Source organism: Lycium ferocissimum, chromosome 11, assembly GCF_029784015.1.
Source record: "Lycium ferocissimum isolate CSIRO_LF1 chromosome 11, AGI_CSIRO_Lferr_CH_V1, whole genome shotgun sequence".
Classification (NCBI taxonomy): domain Eukaryota; kingdom Viridiplantae; phylum Streptophyta; class Magnoliopsida; order Solanales; family Solanaceae; genus Lycium; species Lycium ferocissimum.
The window spans coordinates 13,390,548-13,410,222 of NC_081352.1; the positions used below are offsets into that span (position 1 = coordinate 13,390,548).

The 19,675-nt window shown below is 36.6% G+C and overlaps 1 protein-coding gene and 1 non-coding gene across 2 annotated transcripts; both read right to left on the reverse strand.

The window, feature by feature from the left end:
- Positions 1-4,303: 4,303 nt before the first annotated feature.
- Positions 4,304-4,377, reverse strand: TRNAN-GUU (transfer RNA asparagine (anticodon GUU)). The gene has a single exon. It is a non-coding gene; the product is annotated as a tRNA-Asn (tRNA).
- A 1,712-nt stretch (positions 4,378-6,089) lies between these two features.
- On the reverse strand, positions 6,090-9,015 carry LOC132036908 (exocyst complex component EXO70E2-like). Its single transcript, XM_059427325.1, has one exon. The coding sequence runs from the start codon at positions 8,258-8,260 to the stop codon at positions 6,257-6,259; it is 2,004 nt and encodes a 667-aa protein (XP_059283308.1). The 5' UTR covers positions 8,261-9,015; the 3' UTR covers positions 6,090-6,256.
- Between the last annotated feature and the right edge of the window lie 10,660 nt (positions 9,016-19,675).

Below are 19,675 nucleotides of genomic sequence, written 5' to 3' on the forward strand. Positions count from 1 at the left end.
TCTTTTTATGAAGTTCATTACGCTTCTACTATATATGGGATCATGCCAACAAAGAAAGGATACCCATTACATACCTCAAGTCGCCAATATGAACCAACAACGAACTCATCGTAACGCTTTACGCCAATCCTATAACAAGGGAATATGTATATGAACTTAGATGACGCTAGTATATCACGTATATTAAACGATAATTTGGTTCTAAAATGAATTGGACATCATTTCCCTTTGTACCACGATAATCGCAACTCATCCAACAAGATTAAAACAATCAACTATGACCTCTTATCTACCTTCTTGGATTCAAACACCAACAACACAAGATATACACAATTCCAAACAATATACACTTGAATATACTATCTTTATACGCTTTCTCTTTTCGAATTCTGGAAGTAAATCAACAACAATACATCAACAACATCAACTACTGCTCAAGTACAAGGAAACTCTTTCAATAACACAACAATAACAAGTCTAAAATAGTCCATAAGTTCAATACAAGCACTATCACAACTTGAGTTCTTTCTCCCACAATTCCTTCATCCAACAAGTTGTATACAAATCAAACAACCTCAAAAACATGTAAGAGGGATGAATTCTTACCTTAAACACACAAGAATAAGCCTCACTTCAGATTACTTCACTATGAGGAAACCTCCAACTTCAACATTAAAGGAACACTAGCACTTCAACAACACTCACAAGCTTATAAGCAGTTAAACCACTTTGATTCTCTTGGATTTCACCTTGATTTAGTATATGAACTTATGGAGAGGGTTTGAGAGAGTCTAAGGTCTGATGCAGATGAGAAATGATCCAAAAATGAAGCCAAACGAAATAAATAGAACCAACCTAAACTCCACCGCCTTGGATATTTGGACCGTAAATCCATATACGGTCCAATATACGGACCGTAAATCCATATACGGTCCTTATGTGGGACCATAAATCACTCACAGAATACCACCTCCCACTGTTATCAAAATACGGTGGGGGTGCAACCAAAATACGGTCCGTATACCAATATACGGTCCATAAATCCCAACTTTCGTCGAAATGTATTCTCATCAATTTGTTTAACCTCTAATCCTTCCAATACATACTAAACATGAACTTGAACCCTCGTATACTCAAGATGGGCATGTCTAAACTCGTATAACCTCGAAAATAATCTCGTCCTTTAAGCTTATGACAACCAACTCACAACGAAACTCTACATACAAAAGGACGAGGTGTAACAGAAGTACACCCGATAACCATTACACCATAGGACTCTTTGAGCTTGGATGCACACATCTAAGTATACATTTAAGTTGTTTTGAGAGGCACGTGAACTCACACTCACATGAGTCTGTCCATGTTATATGTGTACTCCAATCTGGTTTCGAAAAATTTTCGAGATCAGTTTTTTGCGAATAGAAGGGTCAAGAGTCTAATTAAGTTCCCTTACCATACCTTGTTGATAAGATGTTAAATATTTCTTAAAAAATTTCTGTAGAATAAATGGAACTGATTCACTTCTATTTTTCAGAACCTCGCCACTATAATGATAAAGTATACTCTTTTGGTTGCTCCCGTTAATAAATGGAACTGATTCTCGCTTAGGGTGCGAGAGGCCCCGAGTTCAATTCTCGGAATGCCCCCTTATTTGTTTTATTTTATTTCAACTACAAGATCATACTTGCTAATTGCATTTTGTAATTTTTGACATGATGTTCGTCATGCTTTTGGCTCGCTGTTTGCATACAACATTGTAATAGAGTCAACTCCATTCTCTTTGTCTTAAATTTTTTGTCTTTTAAATTTCATTAATGTTCAAAAACCAAGGTAAAGCGATTTACTCCCTTCGTCCTAAAATAAATGTTAGTTTTAGCAAAAAAGAATTGTCTCAAATAATAATCGCTTTAGAAATTGTATTAGTCTTGATATTGAAAATGACAAACATGTTTTTGTCTTGTGTCTAAAAAAATAAGGGGAAAATTATATTATGTGTCAGCTAACACAAAATAATTACTAGCAATTTTTTTCAACTACCAATTATTTATCCGGTTTAACTATATTCTTTTTTTTCCCCACACAGTAGGTAAGTGGGGAAAACATCACTTCTTCCTCACCATTCCTACACCACATAGCAGTGCCGTCAACACCATCATTAATACTACCGACTTCAATCACTAAAACGCCATCCAAAACTCACTGAAATCACCAGAAGAAGATCTTGAAATCCGTTATTGTTGAGCTTGAAGATCTCTCATATCTAAAAATCGATAGTGTTGTAATTAGAATTGTGTTAAAAAAAATGTTGTTGATAACACTAGTATAAGAATTATACTAAATTTTGAGCTCATTTTGATTTGATTTAAAAAGTTGCAAGTCGTAATTTTGAGCTGGTGCATCTAAGAAGACGAACTGAGGTGCGGCGTATATCAATGTATATCCCTATTTGTGTTTATCTACATATTTGTATATCTCTTGTATAACACGTATATTTGTATATAATATGTATATGATACAGAGTGATATACACAAGATACACTACACATGTGAATACATTGTCATATTGACATCTTCTAGGTCGATTTCAACTCTTAATTTTGACTCAAAACTAGTTCAAATCACCGGCTAATCATCCTTAAATTTTGTGCATTACCTTGTCTAGGTGTTTCAAAACAAATTCTAACCACACCACTCAAAATGAAGCTACTAATATTTTCAAATGAATCTTTAATGGTGATTTTTCAAAACATTCTTCAGCTTTTCTCCAAATCATAGGTTATTAATGATGGAGGTTCAATCAAAAAAAATTGAGAGAGAAGATCAGGAGGATATATATAACAAGAGCAAAGGCGAAGAAGAAGAAGAAGAAGAGAGAATTATGTGATGCATATCCAGATAGCTATTAGATGGGTGTATACTGTATACGCAGGGGCGGATGTACATGGTGGTGAGGGTATTCACCCGAACACCCTCGGCAAAAAATTACAGTGTATATATAGGGTAAATTTTTCATGTGTATGTACATATATTAACTTTTGAACACCTTGAACAAATGCAAAAGGTTAGCTCAAGCGGTCCAGAGCGTTCAAAATTTTCTCTAGCGTCTTAGGTTCGATCCCCAAGGACAACATAGTTTTTTATATTTAGCTTTTGTTGTTTTTTTCGAACCCCCTGAGTGAAAATTATGGATCCGCTACATGTAAAAAAAGAGTTATCCTCAACTTCTGTTTTGATTCTTTCTACAATTAGATCTTCTATCACCAAAGAAAATGCCTTTATTATCTTATTTACTTTGATTCCACTAAACTAACTACTTTTTTGCTACAAACGCAAATAAAATAATTGAACTTAGTGTTCTACTTGATTTTGCTTTCTTTTTTATTGAAAATTCTGGATCCGCTACGTGTATACGTGCTGTAATTTCTTCTGGCAACAGATTGCAAACAAGAATCTATGGCTAAGCATTGGTAAATACTGTCTATTTATTATATATTATTGAAAGTTACCCTTAAACAAATTTATAGAGGAGTCACACAGAGTGATGAGAGAAGCAAGGGTTAGTACGTGGATGAGTAGTGTCATAGTGTGACTGTAAGGGCGAGACAGACACATCTCAAAATATAGTGAAATCTAATCATTTTTTTGTGCGGAGTGCCCTTCAAATGCACTGGTCTTTAATTTTTGGCCTTCGCCTAAAACTCTTAGATTTCGAGTTCGAACCCATACACAGTCAAAAATTAAAAAAAAAAATCGTCAGGTAAAACTTGGATTTGCAAGGCAGAGTTTTGCCTCCGAAACTTTACCTTAAGGCAGAATTCTGCCTGAAGGTAAAATTCTGTCTTCAGGCCTAACTTTGGCCCGAATAGGCCTAAGTTCTTATAAAACTCTACCTTGCAATTTTTTTTTTTTTACTAAGCCGGGGTTCGAACCCCAAACATCATGATATTAAGTGAAGCATAAAAATTAAAGACCATCAATTTGAGGGACAAAAATTAAAGACCACCCCAAAATAAGGGCATTCCTGCGAATTGCCCAAATCTAATCATGCCCTTACATTTATCTCAGGTGCATTTCCTTAGGATTTTGACAAGAAAAAGGAGCAACGTATAATTTGATAGTCAAAGTCAATAAATAATAAACAGAATTAGTTCAGAATAATGAAAAAATAAATCTAATCATGCCCTTACATTTATCTCAGGTGCATTTCCTTAGGATTCTGACAAGAAAAAGGAGCATCGTATAATTTGATAGTCAAAGTCAATAAAAAATAAACAGAATTAGTTCAGAATAATGAAAAAATAAACGCTAGAAAGAGGGCTTGAACCTCCGACCTTGTGGTTAACAGCCACACGCTCTAACCAACTGAGCTATTCCAGCTTGGTTGTTGTATGATACCATTCTTCTATTATTATTATTATACGATCTTGAAAGACTTGCATTCCAGGCGTATAACTTGACCCAAGCTGTAAATAGAGAGTATAATGTATGAATGTTAATAGTGCGACTAGATAAGTTGAGAATTAACTCTTTTCATAAGCTACGTAGCTTAAATCGGTAAGGAGAAAAAATTCTACTTTCGTGAGCGCAATTTCTTAGATTATCAGATCTTTTTTTTTTAATGTTTGTGATTTGCGTTTCCAGAAAGTGTACATTTGTTCGCCTCCTCCCTCCAAATATGTATAATAATAACCTTATTGGTTTCCAACAAATACTTACAATCTTCAATAAATGGCATTAACATAACTAGTTACTATGTTTTATTTATTGAGGCCAACCCACATTCCCCTCCTTATAACAGAAGGACCTTGACTTATGTTGCTGGAGTTGAGAAAGTGTTGTAACTGGTAAAGAGTGATAATTGGTCTCAGACATAAATTCCAGAACAGCAATTCATCAGATCTGTGCACAAGGTAGTTCCCCTTGTTAAAAGAATACAACAACAACAACAACCCCGTGAAATCCACGACGTAGGGTACGAGGAGGGTAGAGCGTCTGTGATCTTACTCCTACCAAGGTAGGACACATGTTTCCAAAAGACCCTCGGCTCAATAAAAAGCATAAAAAGAGGTCAGATAAGGCTAAGAGATTCAAAGCGATATGGAAATGCAAATAACGAAAGCGACACAGATAAAATAGGACAATCAAAGCACAGGAAATAACAAATAATGGCAGAAATCAGAGCACAAGAAATTATACTGCGAAAATGCGACTACTAATAAGGAAGGATAACGAGACTATCTACTAGCCTTCTACCCTAATCTGGGTCCTCCAAACCCTCTTATCTAAGGTCATGTCCTCGGTAAGGCGCGTAATTGCGCCAAGTCGTGTCTAATTACCTCTCGCCAATACTTCTTCGGCCTACTCCTACCTCGTCTGAAACCATCCATGGCCAACCTCTCACACCTCCGCACTGGGGCATCTGTGTCTCTCCTCTTCGCATGCCCAAACCATCTCAATCTCGCTTCCCGCATCTTGTCTTCCACCGAGGCCACTCCCACCTTGTCCCGAATATCCTCATTCCTAATCCTCGTCACTCTTTGGTGTGGCACACATCCATCTCAACATTCTCGTCTCTAAGCTTTCATCTTTTGAACGTGAGAGATCTTAATCGGACGACACTCCGCCATACAACATAGCTCTGGTAACCACCACTTTGTAGAACTTGCCCTAAGTTGTGGTGGCACCTTCTTGTCACATAGCACTCCGGAGCGAGCCTCCATTTCATTCACCCTGCTTCAATACGATGTGTGACATCATCGTCAATCTCCCCGCTGCCTTGCATAAGAATAATGCTTGTTAAAAGAATAATGCTTGGTGATTGTCATGCTAATCAACGTTTAAGATATCAAATCTCTCATCTTTAAGTGTATGTCCGATTCACAAATTCTTACATTACGAGGTCATCTAAAAGACAACTATAGGTACCTTGGACAGTCGGACAAGTTACCTGATACGAATTCATTGTTAGCGTGTCGAAGTCAAACCCTTCAAACAAAAATGCTAAATAAAAAGGCCAACTTAAGTTTGTAACTTCTCGCAGTAGTCTGTGAATCCTCTTAGAAAGTATAAAGAAATACCAAACCTATTCATTCCAGAAGTAAAACATACCATTAGATCTGAAATACCAAATTTGGATATCAAACAAGTTAATATTTACATTGGGAAACAAACAACTCTACAAGAATGAAACAATCAACCTAATATAAAATGGACATATTTTACAATGTACATGACAAATTGAGAATGAACAAAATCTTCATCTCATTTTCCCGTGAGAACCATGTAATGATCTTGGAGATCCCTCAAAGAGATCCAACAGGAAATTCTCCAAATCATCGGCACTATACTTAATGTGCTTGTCACTAATATGATTACTATGCCTTCCAACAAAAGTCCTATATGCTTGGATAACCTTAAGAGACAATGAGATATGTAGATCATCGCGAAGTTGGGAATCAGGAATTAACCAACCCGTTTGGCTCTTGTAAACTTCATCGAATGCAACATAAAAGCTCTGCAATCTCTCTTTGAGCAGAGTTTTTGAGATAGAATTCGATCCTGGATTCTGAATCCCTTCTTCCCTAAGTAACGAAAGGATTGAGCTCCAAGTAGCTCTCTCATAGTTCATCGCGTGCTGTTGGAATCTCCAATTATGTTTGCGTATCCAATCATCGCCTAGTATTGTTCTCAGATCATGAGAATTCTTTACCTTTTCAGCCATGTAATGAATATTATTCATCAAGAAAAGGTGACCTAATGATTCATCCTTGTACAACTTTGACTTGTCATCAAGGTTGCATTCCAAAATTGAAGTGAAGGATCTAAAATATCGAGCCAATGGAGAAACGTAATAACTTCCGTTAATGTTATCTTCTTCTCTACTATCCAGTGAATTAGCCACTGATGAATCTTCCTCCTCGTCGCCCTTCAGAAGCTCGTTAAGGATCTTGCTATAATCCGTTAGAGTTTTCATGTAGTTCATAACGTACCTCGTGAGATGGTGTATTCCACCACCACGAAAAGGATTTGCTGATACGCTGGATGCAACAGCACTTTCAAATTCAAGAAAAGTCGTCCTTGCACAACCGGCTAAGCTTCTGAGGATCTCCTGGCACTCGATTCTAACGCATAATCCAGCATCATCGGAGTACATAACATCAATATCCGGGATGAGATCTGAAAGAACCTCGTACATGTCAAGAATCCGAATCAACTTTTCTGGTTGATGAGGTCCAATTATAGCTACTGATTCAGCAAATTTTAGTAAATGCAGTATTGAAGCTTTTGAAGACTCAGCAAAGCAAAGTGAACCAACTGGATCAAGTTCACCGAAAATCAGATCACTTAAACATTTTTCACTGGCAAGATAAACGCGCACGAAGATCTTCATACATCGTATCCACCTCCTGATTTTGGAATTCAATGAGTTCCATTCCATCTTCCTCACATCGTCAATACTCAACTTATCCACTTCAAGAATGAATAGGAAATCATCCAAGGCATCTTTCCTAACATTGATAAATGCTTGAGAACACTCCCTACTATAATTTGAATTGAACATCAAATTCGCGATGCACCTTAAGTCAGGAATCACGTCCGGATGGACAAGTTCAACGACAAACTCCTCCGATGAGCGTCTACTCAAACTATCTCTTTGAACCACCGAATCCTCTACTGAGTCATCTCCGAAAGAAGCAATAGAACCCTCACCCTCATCATCTTCGTTTGAACGAAAAGACATATGCTGATCAGGCTCGAAATGCTGCTTGTTCTGAACAAGCAAGTGCTTAAACTCCTCCTCGAGTTGATGCATTGCTACTTGCACAACTTCATGAGCCCTACACAGAAGCTCATTACCCTCTTTACTAATTTTATCCACATTCAAGCTCTCTAACCGTTCGATGATTTTTTGAGCTTCATCCACAGACCTCAAATAATCATCTCTATATTCTTGGCCACAATCCCATATAAGAGATTCATCAACCTCCCATCTCATCACTTTATTTTGCACTATGTTAAGCTGTTCCTCAAGCTCACTGAATTTTTTCTCTATAGTGTTTTCAGTTCCACAAAGTTTGTCATGCTTTTCTTCATCCACTTTGGTTATGGAAGACAATTGAGAGCCTAAATCAGCCAAGATTTTTCTTGCATCATGTGTTAAATCTTTTTTATTCTGCAATGCTTTCACAATTTGCTGTGCAGCAGCAATCAGTTTTTCTTCCTCCACCAATACAGGAAAAGTAGTTTCACAGTCTCCCATATCATAAAAAAATTCAAGAACCAACAAATTAGCTCAACACACTATGAACCAACGAGGTGGGATGGATGGAATCTCTTCACCTGACACAGAGGTCTTGGTTTTGAGATTTAATCAGCCTAATACGGTGCAAATCTGGATTAGTCGGACAAGTTGTTTTCGAATTACAGGATGGTCAAAAAGAAAAAATAGAAAAGCTTAACACTATGTATAATCAAGGACACCCTGGATTAGCCAAATTTGGAAAATTCAAGATACTGCTAAGGATACAATCAACAACAATCTTTCCTAGACCAAATATGGAGGGGGAAGAAGTGCCAAAATAGAAATATCTACCAGGAAAAAGGCTTTTTATGGTAAAGAATCAATTTTTTTTATTTTTTTTTTGTCAACTCCAACCCCTTTTTAGAGTTAAATTTGATAGACAAAAGAAAAAGGCTCTAGATAGAAGAACTAAAAGAAATTGAAGGAAACTCAAAATGTCCAAAATCTTGACGCACAAAGTAAGATATGACTATATCAGTGAATAATAAGATCTAGTATATATTTGGATAAGCTTTATATCTTTTTGAACAAAGAGAACCAAGAAACTGACCCTTCTAGAGAAATGTTGATCAGACTAAAGACTGGAAATATAATAATTTTCCTCAATTGGTGAAACTTAATTTCTGAGTTTCAAAATATATGTGAAGAGGTTGTGGCTACATTTTGATGACTTTATTTGAACTGGCATTGGTTTTTGCTTTGACCATTAGTCTTAGCGACAACTTTTGAGAAAACAGTTGATTTGCCTGAAATAGTCTTTCCAAGTAAAACAGTTATCTCAAAAAGGTAATTTCTGTTTTTATTTGGAGGTGGAGCAGAATATATAATTTATTGGTTTTGAATTATAATTATTTTTTCTTAGTCTTTTTTTTTTTTGATAAATTATTTGTATATATCAAATACAAGTTGGACCCAAAGCTGCTGAATTTTATTGGAATGCTCTTAAAAGTTTGACTATTCTTTATTCTCCTAATAGTGGAACTAGTCATTCCAAATGATTAACAAATATTCAAACAACCTATAAAAGTAACAAAAAAGAATATTGAACAAAATTAGGAGCTTTTTTCTTTTTTGAACAAATTAAGATCTGTTAGCATGAACGTGGAGATCTATTCTGTCTATTATTGGATTTTCAAAATGATAGAACAATTTAAAGATAAGATAAATATAAGCTGAAAGAGTCATCAGAAATGACCAAAATTGGTGTGTATTTATCGATATTGATTGCTGACAACTTGACATAAATGATGAAGAAAAGTCATACTTTGGTAAAATAGAGAGTAGTAACCGCAACTCATTTCGTCCCTTTCCTTCCTTGCTTATTTATCTTCTTTTTTTTTTTCTTTTTTTTTTCTGCTATATATCTTTATATCAAGAAAAATATAAATAAAACACATAAACAGTATTCCAGTTGGTAAAATACTAAATTACTAAGAAATCTGAATGCATTGGTAAGAACACTGAATGACACCGCATGGGATAGTTAGAACCCCTCTATGTTAGAGCTAAGCTGAATTCTAGTTTTGATGATTACAAACAATATATAAGAATCAAGTCCTAATCTCTTGAAGGAATTGGATAAGTTGTTTACAAGGTTGAAGTAATGCTATGCACACATTGGAAGAACCATGTCCTTAGCATATAACTAGACTCGATTGTTGGTTAGTGGTGCGAAGTAGATTTAGGAGTGCAAGAAGGATTCCTTGAGGAATTACGTTTATGGTATATATCTAGGGCCGTAGGGGTGTACATGGACCGATTGGTTCGGATTTTGTAAAGACCAAACCAAACCAATTACATCGGATTTTTAAATCTATAAACCAAACCAAACCAACAAAAGTCGAGTTTTTCAATCTCGAGTTTTCTCGGTTTTTTCGGGTTGCTCAGGTTTTTTCCGGTAAAGTCTTCATACAAAACATATAATTTGTACTTCAAGTATTTCTTTAATCCTACTAAGATACGACTATCTAATTAAGATATTTATTAAGAAAATAACACAAAACGTGATGAGAGATAACATTGTACTAAAATATTCAACGCAAAAAATTAATGAAATTGCATAAAATAAAATGATCATAATCTAAAAGTACTAAGTCATGCTACAATAAATACAGCTCATTTATAAGGCATGTAGAAAATTATCATAATCTAAAAGTACTAAGTCATGCTAAAATAAGTACGGCTAATTAGTATTAATTACATGACTAGATATTAAATAAAAAGATAAAATTAAGCTATGTATTTTCACTTTCTAAACTAATATAAAACGAAAGAATAGATATCAAAATTCTTGTCATTCCAGTGTTAGATATGAATTTCTTTTGTTAGCATTAGTATTGATTTTATTTTTGTTGAGTTTTATTTTGAGGTACTAATATCATTGGGCTATAAAACTTATTGGACCATTCAAAATTCTAATTTCAAGCTTGAAATAATATGTTAAAAGACAAAAAATTATGAAAAGGTTAAAGAAACATTTATAAATTACATTATAAATAAATATTTTTATGTATAAAATATGTTTGAAATTTTATAAATGTAATGTCAGGTTGGTTTGATTCGGTTTGACTTTTTTTAGTTAAAACTAAACCAAACCAATAGTGTTTGGGTTTTTCTTTTTAAAATCAAATCAAGTCAAACCAAACCACTAGTTGAACATTTTTCTCGATTTGGTTCGAATTATCGATTTGGTGCGGTTTGTCGGTTTGCTTTGTACACCTCTACTTGGTATCAATGTGATCAAAGAAACGTGTTCAATCAAACAAGAAAATGGTACTACCCTTGTATACATGGAAAGTATGTTGGAATTAGGAGAAATTGTGGGGAGGTCGAAGCAAATACGAAAACTAATTCCAATTAGGATTGGTTCCCTTAACCAAATTCCTAAGGGATTTGGAGCTCATATTCAAGAGAATTTCGGCCTACCCTACTTTTATATAAAGCATCAGATCGATGCAATTTGTTTTTGGCGCTATTCACACGAATTCAGAATTAGCCTTAGCAAATTGTTCTCATTGTGAGAATCGCACTGCTTTGTGCGAATCAAACTGCAACAAAGTGAACATGTTCCTGAAGAAGTTGTTGCTTCCTTCTCAAGTTGTTTGATTGAGTCTTTGTTCTTGATTTGTAACATATTTATTTTACCAGAAGTTCTGTAATAAGTGTGTTGGGATCGAAATAAACAGGGCGTCGTGCGAAAGCTAATAATTGCAAATCTTGACGGCAATAAATTAGACAATAAAGAACTATACTAAAAAAATATAATATTATAATATGATTTGGTCAAGTGAGCGACATATAAAAAAGCTAAAAAAAATAAAAAAATATTAAAACTATGAGAATAATCCCTCCCTAAACAAAACTCTTTTAATGACTAAATTGTGAATGCTTTTGTGTTGTTGAATGAGAAGAAAAGATCTCTATTATAGAAGTTTAAAACTTCAATGAGCATTCTCAATAAGAGAGCTCGGATTGAATCGGTATATCAATACCGATTCAATCCGAGCTCTTGAAATTGGAATAAATTCGACAGCGGATCGCGAAATCATAAATATAGTAAAGTCCCTTTCTGCAAAGAAAATTTTTAAACCTAGAAAACTTTTTTAAAGTAAAACACAATTTGTAGAGTCCAAATAAAATAGAAAAATCAGGATAAACTCTAACAAAGTGTTCGTTGATTAAGTTGTAATGACTTTCAAGTAGGGCTGGGCATAAATACCGAAAACCGAAAAACCGGACCGAACCGAATTAATTCGGTTTTTCGGTTTTTCGGTTTTCGTCGGAACGGTTTCAATTTTCAGAAATTTCGGGATTCGGTTCGGTGTTCGGGGTTTGGGGTTCGGTTTTTCGGGTTTTCGGTTTAAACCGAAATTTTATGTACAGCCCAAAAATATTAAATAGTTCAGCCCATGCCCATTAAATAAATTCGGCCCAAAATAAATAAAACCCATTAACCCAAGGCCCAAGCCCCTTCAATCTTTATTCTTTCTTTTGTATTTCACAATTCACACACACTTCACAGCAAAAATAAGAAACGGAGCAAACAAAAGTACAAAACACTGAAACAGACGACTTCTCTTCTCTTTCAAACAGCCCTAATTTTACTTCTCTCTCTCACTGTCTCTGTCTCTCAGTGGCGGCGAGCCGGCGGCTTCTCTTCCAAGTTCCGGCGGCGTCTTGCTGTCTTCTCTTCCAAGTTCCAAGGTACGTATTTCTCTCTCTCACTTCTGGCAGCGAATTCTCTCTCTCACACTTCTCCTAATCGATTTTATTTGTTCTTTCACTTCTTGCAGCGAATCCTTAGTCTCTCTCACTTCTCGTTATTATTTTGCTCTTTTAGTTGTGAATTTATGGTTATTTTTGGTATCTTTGTTTTGCTTGTTATGTCGTCTATGGTGAATTTATGGTGTTTCACTGCTTTGTGTTACTATCTTGTTAATGTGAGTTTCTTGCTACTGTTTTGATTGTTGTAACATGATATGTGGTGGTTGTGAATTTGTTGTAAATAAATGGGTAGTTGTTTGAGATCTCTATGTATATGGAAAAATGAAAAAGACTTTTATCATACATGGTGGCTGGTGGTTGTGCTGTTATTTTTCGTTGTTTGGTTTTTAACGTGCTGGCCTACAATGCCTTATATTTTCTCTTTAATTTTCGTAGATGGCGGATGAAACTAAATTAAGTGTTGCCGATTCAACTGGTAGCATACCTCATACAGATGATACTGATAGCAATGATAACTCACTTGACACCCAGGTAACAAAGAAAAGAAAAGAAATGCAATCTAGATCTGTTGTTTGGGGTCATTTTGAGAAGATTGTTGTACAGGGAATTGATAGAGCGAAGTGTAAGTATTGTAAAAAAGATCTTGCTGCTGCAACTGTAAATGGGACAACGGGATTGAGACAACATTTAGGGAGGTGCAACGCATATAAATCCCTTATTAAACCTCCCACTCGAAAAAAAAATACATTTTCCATCTAAGGATAAGAATGAGATAGAGAGAGCATTGGGAATTTGATCAACAATTAATTAGGAGGGCTTTAGTTGAGATGATAATTATTGATGAACTACCATTTAGCTTTGTAGAAAAGGAAGGCTTCAAGAAGTTTATGAGCCTAGCCCAACCTCTGTTTCAAATTCCTTCCCGTAGAACAATAACAAGGGATTGTTATGAACTGTACGATGAACTGAGACAAAATTTGAAGAAGTCTTTTAGAGAAGCACATTCAAAAGTTTGTCTTACCACAGACACATGGACATCATTGCAAAAAATTAATTATATGTGTTTGACTGCTCACTTTATTGATAAAGATTGGAAGTTGCATAAAAGAATACTAAATTTTTGCCCTGTCACTAGTCATAAGGGTGAGCACATGGCAGAGGCTATTAGTAATTGCCTCGCTTATGGAACTTGGACAAGGTATTTACTATTACTGTTGATAATGCTTCTTCAAACGATGTTACGGTTAGAGAATTGTCTAAACATTAAATATGTGGGAACTAATATAATGGATGGTAAGCATCTTCACGTGAGGTGTATGGCTCACATACTTAATCTAATTGTGCAAGAAGGTTTGAAGGAAATTGATGCTTACGTTAAACGTGTTAGGCAAATGGTAAGGTATGTTAGAGGATCTTCGGCAAGAACAAGAAGTTTTAAGAAATGTTGTGAAGTTCAAAAGGTGGGATGTGCTAAAACATTAATTCTAGATGTGCCTACTAGGTGGAATTCCACCTACGTGATGTTGAACACGGCACAAAATTTCGAGAAGGCATTTGATAGGTTTGATTTTTTTTATGAGAATTTTAAAGCTTATCTTGCTACTCATGTTTGTGAAGATGGAAGTGTCGCGGTACGTCAACGTGATGATTGGGTGAATGTAAGGAATGTGATAAAGTTTCTTGAAAGATTTTACGAGCTCACCGTAAAAGCTTCGTGTTCACATTATGTTACTTCTAATGTTCATTTTGAGGATATATGTGAGCTTGATGCATATTTGAAAGCGTGTGTGGCAAGTGAAGATCTTAGTTTGAGTAACATGGCTGAGCGGATGAGAGAAAAGTTTAGGAAGTATTGGGGTGATCCTGAAAAGATGAACAAAATAATTTTTATTTCTTCCGTATTTGATCCTCACAATAAATTTGTGTATGTTAGCTTTGCACTTGAAGAGCTATTTGGGGAGGAAGTTGGAAAGAAAGTAAGCGAATGAGTGTACGATTATATGAAATCTTTGTTTGGAGAGTATCTAAAAAATTATTCAAGAGCATCTCATCATCAATTGTCTCCTTCTGTATCTACTTCATCTCATGATACATCTGATGTAACTTCTAGTTTGCGTCCTCTTCAAGTGTGAAATCAAATGCTTTGAGAACTAAGCTTCACTTGAAGAAACAAAAGGAAGATTCTGGAAGTGGGTGTGCTAAATCCGAGTTGGATAAATACATTGGTGAAGAACAAGAGCCAATAGATGAAAGTGAAACCGCCGTTGAGTTTAGTATCTTAGGTTGGTGGAAAGTTAATGCTCCTAGATTTCCTGTTCTTTCGCAGTTGGCTCGTGATGTGTTGGCTATTCCGATTTCTAGCGTGGCATCGGAATGTGCATTTAGTACCGGTGGTCGTGTACTTGATTCGTTTAGAAGTTCGTTGACTCCTAAATGTGTGCAATCTCTTATTTGTGTTCAAGATTGGCTTAGGAAAGAGACTAAATCCGCAGCGTGGAAGAAAGTTTGGATCATCTTGAGGAACTTGAACTTGGTAAGATTTTGTATTTTTTTATGTGTTTTAGTGAAAAAAAATAATATACTTTTTTATGTTGTATGACATATTTGATTAAATTATCTTTAGACATGGCAAATAGTGGAAGAGATCCGCATTGTTGTGTATGATTGCAATTTGCTTCTTTGTTACTAGTGGTAAGTTCAATACTTTATTTTGTAGTTTTGTTCTTTTATCTTGAAAGTTATATTCTAACTTTTGGTTTTATCTATTTTTTGTTATTTTCAAGTTCAATCATGCCTTCTAGAGCTCGCTCACAAGTTTGGGAACATTTTGTGATGGTTCAAGACAATGAAGAAAGGCGTAAAGGTAGGTGCTTAACATGCGGTGCGATACTTAATTGTCATAGAGCAAATGGCACATCTAGCTTAATGAAGCATATTGAGAGATGTCTTGAAGATAGGCGATTCACCTTCAACTTTAAGCTTATGTTTTGAATTTGGTGAATTTCGGACTTAATTATGATTATTATGTGAGACGATGGATTTAACACTTAGTGTTACAACTTATGTTTTGTATTTGGAGCTAAAATTTAGGACATTTATGTTGTTTGGCCGTTGCTCATTTTATCGTTATGTTGTTTGTGTTGCTTGTTTTTGTTCCCGTACGTTGTTTGTTGTGTTACTTTTGGTTTTGAGCATTCGGATAATTGTTGTTGGACGGAAATATCTGTCGCTTGTCGCTAAATCAGGTAGCAGTGTGCGACATAGCTTGGGCTATATTGCGGTTGTTGACCAGAATCACATAGGCCGCTACCGCGTTCCGCCGCAATTTCGCGGCCTTCCTGGGCTCGCCCGGTTCGGCTAACTGCGTGCTACGGGCCTTGGCTGCCGTCAACATTGCTGCTCTGCCCTGTACGGTTTGCCAACGGGGCTCGCTGCTTGCTTTACGAACTGCTGTGGCCATTTCGCCGTGCGCGGCTTTGACATGCCTTGGCCCCTTCGGCTTTCTGCCCGAACAGTCGGCCGCGCGCTTGGCGCATCGCCTGAACTGCCATCCTTGCGCGCCGCACTGCTGGCCGGGGGGGTCGGTTCGGCGTCTTTAAAATGGTCTTCTTCTTCGAAATCTTGCGTCGAAAGCCTGAATTGAAAACACCGAATTGAAAAAACCGAAACCGAACCAAACTTCAAAAAACCGAAACCGAAAAGAGCCGAATCGAGAACTAGTTGGGTTCGGTGTTTGGTGTCCACCTTCAAAAAACCGAACCCGAAATAGCCAAACCGAAGTATGAGAAAACCGAACCGAAGAACCGAACCCCCACCCCTACTTTCAAGACTAGGGAAGAGTCTTTGAAGGGACAGCTACAATTAGGGAAAATTGTAAGGAAAAGGTACTAAGTTGTTAGTTCCTTTGGTTACAGAGTTGTAACTTTAAAACTGCTTGAGTTTTAGTGAAGATTTGAGGAAAATGCTACTGAGGTAGGTCGTGATTTTTACTCTCTTAAAAAAGGAGTTTTTCACGGGTAAAAGTCCTTGTGATTTATATTCCATACTTTACTTCTCGTTTAGATTGAAGAACCTGTTCTTCAGCGCATTAAGGGGCAGCACAAAATAACACTCTATAAATGCTTAAATAGAAGTTTTAGGTTTGATATAAAGAATATTCAGCAGAGAGCGCTTTATTTATGCCTGGTGAGTGAAAAATCTTTCAACATAGAGCACTCAACCCCCTTATGCGCTTAGCTTGCCGTTGCAAACTTGTATTAATTGGAACAGTATATTTAAAAAATAGAGGATGGTTAAAAAAAGTATGATTGGTTTATGATGGTTATTAGTCAATAGTTGGTCGTCTAAAATTGGTTGATTATTTAAATGCAATTGGAACCAAAAAAAATGGGGTAGGAGTAGAACGTGACGACGAGCAAAAAGTAGCAAGGACGAAGAAATGAACCTTTCATCACATATAGAGACAAGGACGTATAAATTAAAACTGACTTGTACATGTTGGTGCATGGGGGGATGCTGCTTCAATTATTCTTGACTTGACCCCTTTCACATTTATCTTCTTGGGGTTGTTTATTTATTGCTCGGACAGCTTCTAGCAAGTTGTGGGAATTTATTTTTTTAAATGAAGAAAATCCAGTTGGCAAAGATGGAGACCGCTATTTATTTATTAGTTTGATTCATTTGGAAATCCACATTACAAATATGGCGAAGTGCTTAAATAATAAGATACGACATTTAAGAGATGGAAAAAGGTACTTTAGATAAATAGTCTCATAACTAAAGTTATTAAATATTTTTGTGAAAAATATACAAAATCTTAGAAGACAAATAATATAGACGGAATACTACTAAAATATCTCTATTTTTCCACTCATTTCTCGCTGAAAAATGTTCAGTGGCTATCCCACTGAATGTCAGTGGGAAAACTATAAATAATAAGAGTAGTGTTTTCACACGAAAAAATTAGAAATTTTTCGATTTCAAATTCGAAATCTTGTTTCCCATCACAATGCGCTTTTCTCTAATAACTGTCAAAAGAATTGTTTTAAAATAATATTTTATAGTATAAATTTCTCACCGAATATCGATGGGTAAAATCTCTATTTCAAGTAGTGAAAGATGGTACAAATGTTGTTGAGAAGTATTAAGTGGAGAATAAATGGTGTTGGACCACCCAACTATTTGCAGCTCATTATGATAACTAGCCTATGGAAGCAGACTGAACTTAATACAAGAAATAGCCTAGAATTTGGAGGTTCAAAGTTCAAACTTGGCGGTGAATTAATAATTTAATATAGTGCTTTATTTAAAACACCCCACGACACCAGAGTTCAGATACATAAAGAAATTCATCAAGATTTATGCAGCCGTGACTTTTTGGTCTTTGAAAATATTTTCACACTAGGACATTTGAATTTGACAAGTCATGAATACTGGAAATTCTAACAAGAGTAATTAGCAATTAAAAAGGAAGAAGGAAATAATTAACATGCTTATAATGGCTCATGAATTGGATAAGAACCTTACAGGTTGTATTTTGGGTTAGTTGTGATTACTTGCATTTTATATTCAAGGTTGTATGCGAAAAACCTAAAAGTTGTCCTGCAACTCGTGATCGTTAAGTAGAAGAGAACGAACGGTAGTGTCCGATCCGAAGACATAAATTCGTTGTATCCGAGATAACTCTTTATCGTGGTCGTCCGGTGTCCGATCTTTATATATCCGAGTTGATTGTGGCCGTTTGCAGTTCGAATAGAGCAGAGAATCGCCCGTGGCCGTTAGCCCGTTTTCGTAGACCATTTGATCGTGGCCGTCGGTCCGGAGCACCGCTATTCGTCCACCACGCGGGAATGCGCCACATTCCGACGGCCGTGCGGTCGCACCGTACGACCCGACCTTATCCATATTGTGCTTTGCTTTATCCTAAAGCTTTTTACAATATGTATAGAAATGGGGAGGAAAAACTTATAAATAGGGGTCATTCCCTCACTTCGAGTGGCTTTTTTGATCCAAGAGCTTTGTACTTCAAATATATTACAAAATCTTGCCTAGTGTTCTTCGGATTTTAGTCGGTATAGCCGGAACAGTCAACAAATCTCTTTATTCGGGGACGCACCTAACACACACACACACACACACATATATATATATATATATATATATATATATATAAACTTGTCTCAAATATATAGATAAAAACGTCTTAGCTCAGCTTCTAACGTATCAGCTCATTATTTGCTTAAGCTATTAATAAACCAAATAGATTCGATTTCCTTTGTTCCTCAAAGTATAGATCAAAGTACCACATATCCTTTGCCTCATTTACAAATTTAACTTATTACCCATTTTTCATAAACGGTTTAGCGCCCACCGTGGGGCCTTGGATAATAGTGGTCTTTTGATCTCGGTGCAACTCTCGTAGAGGTTTCGGGGGCCCATCGCTCGTCTCGGCAAAAACGGACAAAATGGCAAACAAAGTGGAGAATCATGTTAATAACGAGATCGTGGCCGAAAACGATAACATCGGATCACGAGCTGAAATAATCCCACGGCCCGACCGTCAATTCGAAGTGGGCCCTAAACCGTCAAAATACCGTAACCAGAGAACGCCGCGGCCACCGATCCTTTAAATACTTTTTAATTTCGTCACCCCGCCGGCCGGCCCGGTGCCGGATTCCCCCAGGATTTCTTGCCTCTTTTTGTGGGGAACAAAGGGGGGTCGGGGGAGGGAATTTGGATCCCAGGGGGAAGGATCGCCGGACCGGGGAAGAATAAAAGTTTTAAACAGAAGGGCCGGGGGGCGAAACGAGGGGCCGGGGTTCGTTTGGGTATTGAAATGCTGAGACGTTGGCAAACGGGGCTAATGAGAAAAGGGGCGAACCTATAACTCCAGACCGTTTTGGGCTCCTCCCATTCTGGGGCCCGATTCAAAGAGGTTTTTGGGCCCCTGGGGCGGGACCGCTCCCGAAAAAGGTTTTTGATGGAATCCAAAAATAAGGGGACACGGGTCCCCGAACACGTAACCCGACACCCTGTATAAAGGGAACGACCCCAAAAAGAAATCGAGTCCTGTTTGAAAAAATTGGGGAAAAGTTGTCCGGGGGGGGTTAACGGGTACACCCTGCCCCGACATTCGTCCCTTTGAAATGG